General features: G+C 50.6%; 1 protein-coding gene across 1 annotated transcript in view; it reads left to right on the forward strand.

Annotated features, from left to right (window-relative positions):
* Positions 1-257: 257 nt before the first annotated feature.
* Positions 258-12375, forward strand: part of TPCN1 (two pore segment channel 1) — a 56369-nt gene continuing 44251 nt past the window's right edge. Inside the window, exons 1-2 of the mRNA XM_012663549.1 lie at positions 258-307; positions 1412-1645. Coding sequence (XP_012519003.1) covers positions 1534-1645 — 112 coding nt within the window. The 5' untranslated portion in view covers positions 258-307; positions 1412-1533. The remainder of the gene's footprint in view (positions 308-1411; positions 1646-12375) is intronic.

Below are 12375 nucleotides of genomic sequence, written 5' to 3' on the forward strand. Positions count from 1 at the left end.
TCCCTAGATCTGGAGGCAACTTTAAAAAGTCTTCTCACAGGAAGTTTGCTGGGCAGAGAGCTACAGGCTTAGGAGCAAATAGAATGGTGTTTACTTCTGCTGCCTTGTTTAAAAAGATGTACTGTTCCCTGCTGATGCACTGGCGCTCCCTGTTTACACACAGGGATCTGCCTGCAGTTATTCTGATGATTTATGAAAGAAGTAAATCGCCCAGTTGCCATTCACTGGGTCAGTTCAGAGGCAGAGTTGATGCAGCCCAGAGTCCGCAGCTTGAGGAAGGAACCTGCTGGCGTTTTCAAGTTCAAAGGTCTGCAGAGAGATCTGCTGAGTCTTTGCTTTTCCTTTGGTCCTTCTAAGCGGAAGTGGGAATGTGTATAAATAGGAGCTGCAACAGGCTAGTTCTGAGTGTTTTAAATTGGCAGTTAAGGATGAGCGCTTTTACTGTGTGACTCTGACCGTCATTTTAAAAAATACTGTTGTTCTTTTTCCTTAAATGCCTAAATCTAGGAGAACGATGCCTATATAAGAATGATACGTATTGTTTACCAGCGAAGTTCAGAATGGTCTTGGGAGTATGTGTCTAACAACTCCTGAGAGGCTGCTTAGTAAAGTTGGAGAGAAAGATGTGTGTATATATGTATATATATATATCTCTAAAAATACATACACAAATATATATATAGGCAAGTATAGATCACCTGGTATGCTAACTCTTTACTGGTCGTTGAAGCTGGGTGCCACCTAAATATAGCACCTGAACTTCGAGGAATTATAGGGTAATGGCTGGGAATACAGATTGAGAGTCAGACTGCATAGTTCAAAGCTTGGCTTTCCAGCTGTGGGTTCTTGGGCAAGTTATTCAACCTCTCTGTGCCTTAACATTCCACCCTGTAATGGGGGAATAATAATCCTATGAATACCTATCTCTTGGGGCTATTATGAAGTTTCAATCACCTTTTATTTATAAACTGCTGGTACGTAATACTTAATACTCATTAGGTATTAACTACTATTATTGTAATGGTTGTATTTTTTTGTCTTTAAAATCTTTGTAATTTGTTGTCTTTAAAATCTGTATAAAACTCACAAATAAATATAAAGGAGGTAGAGATGGAACGTATTAGCCCTAATCTCATTCTCGAGACATAATTATCTTTAACTTTTCAGTATTTGTTCTTGCAGGGTTTTCCCCTCTTATTTTAATGCTATTATACTTTAATAGCTCTTCCTTTTTTTAAAAAAAAAATTGAGATACAATTGACCATTTTAAAGAGCATAATTCACTGTCATAGTATATTCACAAGGCGTGTAACCATCACTGCTATCTAATTCTAGAACATATTCATCAGTAATGGGTATGTTTTAATAATTGTCTTTTTTTTTTTTTTTTTTAATCTCCCAAACCTAGAAGATGTCTCTAATGGAGGAATTTCTGAGAAGCACCTCTGGCCCAGTGGCTTTGAAAGGGAGCTCCAACCAGAGACTCTTTAAAGCCTTGACCATCACATCCTGAGGGCTGCAGGAGAGGAGAACATGGCTGTGAGTTTGGATGATGACGTGCCCCTCATCCTGACCTTGGACGAGGGTAGCAGTGCCCCACTGGCGCCCTCCAACAGCCTGGGCCAAGAGGCGCTGCCTAGCAAAAGTAAGAAGTGGGGCGGGCCGGGGGGGACTCCTGCTTTTCTGTTTTAGAGGGTGAAAGATGATATGGCTTTCAGGTGTGATAGGAGAGGAGTGTACCCTGTTACCTGGCCCCATGTTTGCGCCTCTAGTTCTGACACAGAAACTACTTCTGGGAGACTGTGGGGTTCTAATCCCACGCCCCCAGCTTCGTCATGCTTCGGGGGGTCTAGCTTGCTGTCCTCAAGCCCTCATTCCCTCAGCCACCTGCCTGCCTGGCACCTGAGTTACCTTGGCTTGTCCGCGGATGCTTGGCAGGGACCTCGGGCAGACCTGCTCCTTGGCTACCTTCCCTGCCCCACTCCTTGTTAAAAAAAGAAACAGATTTCAACACCAGCCTCCGTCTGTCCCGATCTGAAACCGTTGGCAGGAAAGCAGAGCTGACTGCTTCTCTCTGCTCCCTCTCAGGCCCTGAGTTGCCCAGGACAGGGTGGAAGGGGGCGAGCATTTGTCATGATCCATTGATTTGAGGGTTTGGGGTTTTGCTTTGTCTTCCTCTGAACCAAAGCCTAGCACAAAGTGAACCCGAGAGAGCTGGTGAGCTTTAAATTTTTAAAAATTTTAAGTGTGTTTCTGGCAGGATGCGAGGCCTTAAAAACCTTTCTGGTCCTCATCCTGAAGCCATCTGTTTTCATTTGCTCAGGTCTTGGGCTCAGGAGAGACTTAAAATAACCTGCCTTTTCTGGAGCGTCCTACGATGTTGGGGACCAGGGCTTTAGGGTCTCCTTAGCAAACAGATGTTCCACCGGAGCCCTGCGGCCAGGGCGGGGAGGTACTGTTCCTCTCCTGTTCACAAGGGAAGACACTTGGGCCCAGGGAGAGATGAGCCAGGCTCTGCCATCTCCTTTGTCCAGCTGAACAGTTGTCCAGAGAACAGTTGGGTTGCAGGGAGCTCAGCAGCCTCCCCTGGGAAGTGAAGGGGAGCAGTGTTCCTGGGGGTGAAAGTGCAGCGGGGGCCCTGGCTTCCTATAAACGGGCCTCTCTTTGCTTTGGCGTGTTCACCCCCATCTAGGGTGGCAAAGCTGGGTTGCCCAGCAGGATTAGAACATAAACCAGATTCTTCCCTAAGCACCACTCAGGGCCAAGAAAGCAGTGACTTTGATTGCAGGCCTTTATCTAAGATCCCCTAGCAAGGTAGGCAGTATTATCCCTATTTTGTAGGGGAGGAAACTTGGGTCAGAGAGGTTAAGTAGTTTACCTGAGGTCACACAGCCAGAAAGTGGTTGAGCAGAGACTTTGAACCCAGGAGTGTCTGACACCTAAGTTCCTTCCCCTCCTCTTCTTTCTCCTTTCCTCCTCCTCCGGCTCCACCTTCTCCTTTTTTCTTCACAAGCCCTTGATAAACGTGAGCTCAGGCCCTTAGCATTTATATTATCTCATCCTATAACCTCAAGACAGAGTTACTGGTATTATCTGTATTTTACAGAGGAAGAGACAGCCTCAGAGAGGTTAGGTGACTTGGTGCTTAGCAGAAAGGGATGTAAGGAAACGTGGCCGGGTCTTGGCTTCAGAGGAGGATACCACCCAGTGAGGGAGGGTGCTTGGCCTGCTAAGGGCGTGGCTCATGTCTGCAAATAGCCAGGCTCAAGATCCTAAATGGGAAATCCTGTCTGTCGTTGCGAGTATCACTTTTAGATCCCTCCAGAGTGTCTGAGCCGAGGGTGGGCGTCCAGCTCTCCTGCGGGATAAAAGTGGCGAGAGCGACCCAGTCCTGTGTCGGGATCAGGCTTTGAACGGGTGATGGAGCTTGCTGAATAGGAACTAGGCCACAGCGACAATAAGACTCACCTTGGACAGGCCAGCAGTGAGGTTGTTTTTATCTCGGTGAAGTCAGTGGCTTATTTTGGTCTGTTTCTTAAGAAAAATGAAGTATATAACTAACTGCTGGGGTCCAGGGACATTGTGTTTTCCGCATAGTGCATTAGTGCCTCAGTTTCACCCTCTTACTGGGTCACTTGTTAAAACTTCAAAGGACTAGTGGGTGTGACCCGCCAAGCTTGGTGAGGGAGAACGGCAGGGCCCCTGAGCAGAGGAGAGATGTCAGAGGAGCTTCGCTCTGCCTTGGCATAGACCTCTGATACTTCCTGCTCGATCCTGGCATTAACCTTCCTCCCTGCTGCCTGAGCATCCGTCTGAAACACGCATCCAACCTGGCCGTTGCCCTGTCTTCAAGCTCCTCAGGACCTGCCCATCCCTGCAGGGTGCAGGCCAAGCTCTTCAACTCGTGCGCACGGCCTTGCGTGTTCTCGCGCCTTCTTGCTTGACGGGTCCTCGTCCGTGCCTCAGCCCACAGTGTCACACTGCCTCCAGTTCGGTGAGTCCCCAGTGCATTCTTGAACCTCTCACCTTGCTGGAAAGTCTGCCTGGCATGCCTTCCTGAGCCTCTTGTTTGCTCTTCAGCTCCAGCCCTGTCTTGAAATCCCTGCTGATAACACCTTCTCTTTGAAGCCTTCGCTGAACTTCGCCTTCCTGGCAGAGCTAATTACTCACTGCCCTTTTCTGTTGGTATCTTGATTAGGCAAGTAGATTACTGGGTGCTAATTACCTGTTTAGCTGTCTGATTACTTCCTAGGCCCTGAGTTCCGTTCATCTCTGTACCACACAGCTCAGTGCCTACATATGTAGGTACCCAGCAAATCGTGGCCGGAATAAACCTAGTTGGGTTTCATGGCAGGGGCTGAGGGCCCTCGCGAGAGGTGGGCAGCGTCCCTTCCTGCCTCTTCTTCTAACCAGTGTTCAAGTCCCATTTCTCCCAGCACAGCTGATTGTCCCTGAGGCCACCATCACTGACCAATCTGTAAACCCTTGAGGTATTAGGGAGTCGGCAGGATGCAGGCAGAGCTGTCAGCAGAGCTGGCAGGCACATGGGCATAAGCCATCGGAAACTAAGCAGGTTCTCTAAGGGTGTGATCCTTGAGCAAGGCTGGGCCTTCGTCCTGACCCAGCAGCCACTGCGGCCTTCTTCTGGCTCAGAACCTACATTCTCCTCATCTGCTCAGGTGGCCATAACTAAAATACCATGGATTGGTGGCTTGAATGACAGAAATCTAATTTCTTACAGTTCTGGAGGCTGGAAGCCCAGATCAAGGTGTCGGCAGGTTTGGTTTCTTCTACGGCCTCTTTTCTTGGCTTGGAAACAGCCACCTTGCTGTGTGCTCACATGATTGTCCCTAGTCTGTCCGTCCTCTTACAAGGACACTAGTCCTGTTGGATTAGGGCTGCCATATGACCCCATTTTACCTTAATTATCTCTTTAAAGGCCCCGTCTCCAAATATAGGGACATTCCGAGGTAACAAGGGTTAGGGCTTCAACATGTGAATTGTGGGGGGACAATTCAGCCCTTAACCTTCCTACCCTTTTCCTCAGATTCCTTTCCCAGAAATCTGGCTGAGCTGTCTGTGACCTTTAACCCTATGCTAGGGCCTTATCCCTGCAGGAAACTCGAGGGTTTGGATTTTTCTCCTTATGTAGGTGAGTATGGATGCTGTGTGAGACTCAGACATCTTTGGGCTGCAGGAATGGCTGCTAAAATGCTAATGAATGACTCACAGGCAGAACGGTGTCAGGTTGATAAAGGAGGCAGGTATGAGCAGAGGTGTTTAAAGCCTGGGAATCAGGAATAACCTTGAAAACAGTCCGCGGGGCTGGCGTGTGATGGAGCGGTTTAGAGATAGCCCACAGTCCACATCACGCATCAGGCAGCGTCTAGACCGCCACGTTCAGGGAATCAGAGGTCCAGGGTCTGAACGTTGTGGGCAGTATAAGGAATTTTCCAGCATCATTCTGGTCACACTCAGCTTTTGTCTTCTTGTTGCCTTTAAACTCTACCGCTGCCTAAGATGGGCTGCCCCATTTGCCTTTTCTGAGTGAGGGAAGGATTGGGGATGAGGGGGCTGGCTGAGGTTTGAGCAGGGTGCTCAGTCTCTGCCTTGGTGCTGGGTGACGAGCCACACGGGGAGGCCCAGGGTAACAGAGCAGAGAGCTCCCCTCTCCCTCCTTCACCCTGATACCTGGCACACCATCGGGAGTTACTAGGACCCAGTGCAGCTGTCAGCAGTGCAGAGGGTCACTGTCCCCTGGCAGGGGCCAGCATGTGGTGCTGTCTTTCCAGAGTCTTCTTGTAGCCAAAGCCAGTTGGTGCCAGGTTCAGTCAAGGTGGGCCAGAGCTGTTGGCCCAGGGCAGATCCAGCCAACAGGAGCTGGGTGAGAGCAGTGGGGCTTGGACCAAAGGACGATCCACCCAAGGTGGACTCTCTGTCACAGAAATCTGTGCTGTGGCTCCTTCTCTGACCGGGCATCCCCAGCATACTTGTCAAAGAGTGAAGGAAGCCTGAGGGACTTGTACAGCTTTTGTCACTTGTGATACCCTGGGTGGTGGAGTGGCTGAGCTGAGTACAGAGCTTAACTTCTCCAAGCCTTGGCCTCTGCATCTGTAGAATGGGATCACAGTGGCATCTGCCAGTAGGGTTGTTGGTGGGGGGACTTAGTGAGGTCATGTGTGCGGTCACAGGGTCAGTGCTCGGCCAGCCACAGGCGTTATTGTCTTGGTAGAGGCTGGGCTGCTGCTTTGGAACATCCTCCACGAGCAGAGGTCCTGAGCCCAGGCTGAGACCCGGATCCTTTTTGCCTGTCTCCTGGCACAGCGGGTGTCCCCTGCCGAGCTGGGAAGCTGAGGCAGCATGGCAGCTGGAGACCAGCAGCAATTCTGTTTTCACAGCCTCCCACGGAGCTTGGGCATTGGCACCGCCGGAGTCATTCCCCTGGCTTTTTTAGGGTCTCACCAAGGCAGAATGCCAGGTGTCACCAGACTGGCGGTGGCACCAATTAAAATGAGCAAGTACCCAGCATGCTGGGCTGGAGCCTCATAACCGAGCCTTGAAGCCGTCCCTTCCCCAGCCCGCCACATCTTCATGGGGGGATCCTGTCTGTTGCCTGGGGGCCCCCTGCCACGAGATGCCATCTCTCTGCTCTGCACGCAGGAAGCTGCCGTGTCTAAATGGCAGTCGTGGCAGCTTGGTGCAGGCTGGAGCGCCTGCTGCACTCCCCTCCCCTGCTGGCCTCGGGGAGGGCTGAGTTCACGTTTGCTCTGAGAGCACTTCATGAGCCAGAACAGTCGACTTCTCAGCCTCCCGGTCGGGGAGGGAACACGGGAGGGCTTGGGTGGCTCACGACGCTGCGCCTCTGGGGTATCCGGTTGCACTGCCCTCCCCAAGGCTGCCTCCGATTACAGCACAGGGGCCCGGGAACGACGCCGGTGCTCTTCTGAGGAAGCACCAAGGGACCAAACCCAGGAGGAACATCAGTCTTGTCCTGAGACAGCTCCCATCCGGTCCTGCCTTGGTCACAGGGAGCCCAGGGGACAGCTCTCCATTCTTATCTTTTGGCCGGAGTGAATTCTCCCATTCAGACATTTCCTGACTCTCACTCTTCTCTGCTGTCAGGTCATCCTGAGTAAGGGTGTGCCCTACAGTAACACTGGCCCACGGGCATTGAGCCCCGGGGCGTGCCAGGCAGCGTCCCAAACGCTTTGCGTGGCTGCCTCTCTCGTGTGGGCCTCCCGGCAGATCTCGGCGATCAGCGCTTACACTGTCATCGTACAGAAAAGGCTCGAAGGTCACGAAGCTGCCTTAGCAGCATTCGAACCCGTGTCTTCTGACTCCAGACTAGTCTCTTACCTAATATGCCCCCGCCGTGAAGTAAAGCCCTGTGAACGAGGTATTAATAGAATTTTACCTGAATGTCTTTCCCAAAAGGAAGTTGGTTTTTATCTTTATCTTTTTTCTTAATTAAACTTTTATTTCCTACAAGACAATTATTCTAAATTGAAGTTCTATACCTGGAGCTCCCTTTCTTATCGTAAAAATTACAAAACTGCCGGTGTTTCATTGAAAAAGTTGTGTCGGGTCAGCCCGGAGAAGCTCGAAAACACAGGCAGGTGAAAACCAGACCGCAGAGACAGCCAGGATTTCTCCTCCACGCACGTGTGCCCTGTCCCTGTTCTTCCCCTGCACGGGCGTGTGGCTGCATCTTCCATCCTGGTGGTTGGAACAAGAAAATTTGGGCTGAAAAGGGGAATTCTCAAGAGCCTGGGAAAGGAGGAGCAGCTTGGCGGGGCATGAGGGTGGGTGACCTTGCTGAGGGGGCGGCCCCCTGAGGTGGTCGGTCCCAGTGGCAGGTGACCCCTCATCGGGACTTGCCTTGAGGAAGTCCCTGGTCTGGGATGGGTACCTCATTGGGGCCATTGGTGCTTGTGTTGCCTTTTGTACCTGGAACCCCTTGGCTTCATTTGCTTTTTGTTGGAGGTGCTTACTCCGTTGTAAAAAGCACAGTCTGTCCCCTACACAAACCACTCCTGAGGCTCCGGTTCAGCGGAAGTGTCCTGAGAGCGTGGGTGGCCTGGGGCATGCCGGGGACAGGGTGCGCTCTCAAGGGGCAGCTGCTGCTTAGCTCCGCCCAGTCGTCCTCATGTAGGCTCACGGGCCGATTATTAATCACGTTTTTTGATTTTCCAAAAGAAGTCAGAACCTACACTTTCATCAAGTCTTCTGACTTTTAAATATTTTGGCAGCAAATCCATGCGTTTTCAACATAGCCAGCCGAATAAAATCTGGCCAGTAGGTTGCCACTGCGTGACCTCTGACATGGCACCTGACATAGGACGTTGCCAGTTCAGCCTTTGTGTTCTGCTCAGAGCAAACTACTGCAAATTGAGGAAAACAGCACGAAGCCAACCAGCAAACTCTCCGTGGCCGGTGAGGTCATCTTCCCCTCCGGGTGGCAGTCGGTGGGAATGGAACTGGTCAGGCCACTTCCTCTTTGCCTCTGAGCTTTGCCTGAAGAAAGACCCGATTTCACTCGGCTGTGGAATCCAATCTGAGGCTCGAGGGTGGAGGCGTCTAGGGCAGGCAGGGGACAACGCAGGACAGAGCAGGCGGGCACATCTCCAGGACCCCTGCGTCTTTGTTTTCTGTTTATTCTTTCCTTCCTCTGTGTTGTAGTTTGCATGATCCTCTCTCTGTGGAGTGTGCATTTTCCATTCTTCCTCCCTATCTGCGTCCTATCCAACTTCAAGACCATTTTTTTTTTAAATGATTTGATCCAAGCCAGCTATGACCCTGTTTTGTTTTTTTTTTTTTTTAGCTTTGACTTTGAGATGCATCATAAAGATTCAAGTGAACATTAGAAGTTACAAAAAAAAAAAAAGAATTGGTTTAATAGCTAGTCTTTTTCTTCTTTTTTATTTCATTTTTTATTCTTTTTTTTATATTTTATCTTTTTAGAGACAAGGTCTCGCTCTATTGCCAAGGCTGGAATGTAGCACCGTTATCATAACTCAATGCAACCTTGAACTCCTGGGCTTAAGCGATCCTCCCACCTCCGCCTCCCAAGCAGCTGGGATTATAGGCACATACCAGTACGCATGGCTGATTTTTAAAAATTTTTTGTAGAGATGGGGTCTCAGTGTGTCGCTCAGGTTGGTCTTGAACTCCTATTCTCAAGCCATCTTCCCGCCTCAGCCTCCCAAAGTGCTGGGATTATAGGCATGAGCCACTGCACCCGGCCTTTCTTCCTTGTGTTAATTATCACCTGTCAACTGAAAAAAGTTTTTCGGATGGCTGGTGCATATTTCTTTAGGACTTAGAACAACTGCTCTGGAAGTCACAAGAAATGTATCAGCTGTAATAGTTGTAGGTTGTGAAGAATTTATGGTGTGGTTGGCAGTGAGGCAAATGAATATATAACCTGCTACTTGTGTGGCACATGTTACAATCGTAGAAGGATTTAGGGGAAGTGGGAACGGCTTCCCAAGGAGTGGAAGGTGGGGGCAGGCTGCTTGGTTTGGGGATGGGGTGATGTCAGGAAAGGCTTTAGAGAGGAGATTGAGCTTGAATGTGTGGAGTCTTTAAAGAGACGGCAAACAGGAAGTGAAAGACTTCCCAGAAGAGAGGATCAGGGGCGCAAAGGTGTAGAAGTATTGGAGTGGGTGGTGCTTGGGTTAGAGGGGGAGGGGAGAGGTTGGATCCAAGTCTCGAGGGTCCCCTTGCCTCCACCCCTAGAGCCATGCTGAGGAGTTGGGCCTTCATCCTGGGTGATGGAGGAGCCCAAAAGCCCTTTAAGCAGAGGAGTCACTGTCACATTTCAGCGTCTGAAAATTCACTCATGCTGCCCTGGTGGGAGTGGTTGGAAAGGGGGTGGCAAGACACGCAGCATGGCGATGGCCCAGGGACGCAGTGGTACTGGTTTTGTCTGGCCCAAACAGTGTTTTAAGAGGTAGCATAACCAAGCAGGGGTTTGGTCTCAGCATACACAGCTTAGCACTTGTTGTGTGATGTCTTGCCAGCTCCCCCCCTTCCCCCGTTACCTGCGAGGTGCCTGTAGGATTTGAGTTTGCAGCCCCTGGGTGAACTCTGATGACACGACACAGCGCTGCGGCAGGAGATGAGAGAGCAAGTGATGATGAAGTTCAGTCGGTGAAATAGCAGAAGGTCAACTTGTGGATGCGTGTGATTTTGGGGGAGGTGGGAGTCGGGGGTCCCAGGGAGAGACACGGAACATCCTGGGCAGGGGAGATGGCGTGAGCTGAGGTGAGGGGTGTGAGCCTTCCTGGGCTGGGCCAGAGAAGAGGGTGCTGGGGCAGGTTGGATTTGGGGCGTGGTTAAGAGCATGCACTCTGGGGTCGGGCCAGCCGAGTTCGAATCCAGCTCTGCCATCTCCTGCTGGGACCTTGGGCAGGTGGCAACCTCTCTAAGCTTCCTCCTCAATAAAATGACACCATAAAAGGTCCTGTCCTGAGCTTCGAACAGGATAGCACATCTTAAATAACTAGCACAGTGCCCGGCTGATAGCAGGCTGAGCGCTTGGGGGATGTTAGCCATTACGATTAGGGTCGGGGTCAGAGCTGGTAGACCCATTTTATGGAGAGCCTAAATGCCCATGGCAGGAGTTTGGACTTGGTTGAGCAGCGCATGGACATGCTAAATGTGTTCAGACTAGAAAGTGACATAATGACAGCGTGTGTCCCTGACCTCTTCCAGCTCTGGATGCCTGTCTTCTGCCACCGCGATAACATCTGAGATTAGAAACCCCAAGGTGGGTCAGCACTGAATAGGGGTTACTTTTCTCCCTGAAGTTGGGGAGGTGGGTGGAGAGGAAACTCCCAGGCCGTTCTACAGTGACAGAAGCCAAATTTGGCATTTTCCTCTCCGTGTGGGTCTCCCTGACCGGCCTCTGAACTTCCCCAGGCCTGGCCTGGACGAGGCCTTATTCATCGGAGCTGCCTTAAAGCTGCATGCAGTTCCTGCCTCTTAGAAGGCATTCCGGAAACATCTGGGCAGTGCTGAACCGAGGAGTATGTTTGCAGGCTCACCTGGCCTGGGCTGTGGCCCAGGAAGGTGCCTCCCCTATTAGCAACATCCCATCCCAGCAGTATGGGGTGAGGAGGAAGCAGTTAGTGAAAGAAAAGCAAGTGGATGGGAGGAAGGTGTCCCAGCTGTGCCCGGCCCCGCCCACGTCTCCGTCTTTGTCCTTTCTGATCCCACTACACCCAAGCTCTTGGGATCGAAAGGGACCTTGAAGTCCCAGGGCCACTTTCCTGATTTAAAAAGCATTAACTTCTAACTGTTTCCTGCAGAAAAGTTCCTGCTTTGTTCCAATGCACCGACGCAACCCCCTAAACAACCCACTCTGATCTCGGCTTGATCAGGAAGTTCTCAATCTGCGCAGCCAGGCAGCCCACCTCTAACCTTATCCTCCTTCTCAATAAAGCCTTGATGTCTCGTCTCTTCCGTCAGTGAGAAACCTACCCTCATAACCACCCTTCCCGTATTGAGGAACTGGCATCTTGGAATATAGCTGGGTGTTTGGATTACAAATTATAAAAAACATTCTGATGCATTTTACCTATAGAAGCAAGCAGAAAGCATAATATTGCTGCAGCAACAATGCCTTTTTTTTTTTTAAGGCATGGTTTAGGGGTTTTGTTTTTCCATGGAAGACTCAGCCATGTTCAGGAAGCTCCTGGGTGAACCTTTCGGTGGCTTCTTACCGCAGCATGCATTTGGGACACCTGCAGGTGTCTCCATGAGTGCTCCGTGGGTGCTGTTTGTCAGGCCACCCCTGCTCCTTGGCCTGACAGTGAATCCAATAGCTGCAAATTAGAGTGTCCTTTATGCTACCTTAAATGGCAAAGCCCTCCCAGAGCCATTCTTGTTACCCTCTTGTTAGAGGCAGCAAGCACTGACTACAGCTGTAAAGAATGTATGCAGTAGTGTTTATAGATGGCTTATTATCCTGACAGCCTTTGTGAAGTCAGTGGTATTCATCCCCATTTTACAGATGTGCAAGTTGAGGCGTGGAGAGAGCAGTAATCCGTACAGGCAGACAATGGAGCAGTAGGGTTTGTCCATTCAGCAAGTGTTGCCTGGCATGCAGGGGTTCCCAGGAGGAGTTCGTAGCATCCCTTTTCTCGTATCTCAGAGTCCTGTTACCTCTGTTTTCAGGCCTTGCCTAGAAGGAACATTTCTCTTCTCTTCTCCAGTAGCCTTGAAAGTTCCAGTAACATCAGAGTGGACACGAGGAAACCATAAACCTAGGCCACCTCACTTGGTGAGGGTTAGGCCAAGTTCTGGAATGGAATAAAAGACGAAGCCCTTGAAGACCGTGCGCTCTGACCCACCTTCCCTGCCTGGCAGTGA

Source organism: Propithecus coquereli, unplaced genomic scaffold (assembly GCF_000956105.1).
Source record: "Propithecus coquereli isolate 6110/MARCELLA unplaced genomic scaffold, Pcoq_1.0 Scaffold81, whole genome shotgun sequence".
Lineage (NCBI taxonomy): Eukaryota > Metazoa > Chordata > Mammalia > Primates > Indriidae > Propithecus > Propithecus coquereli.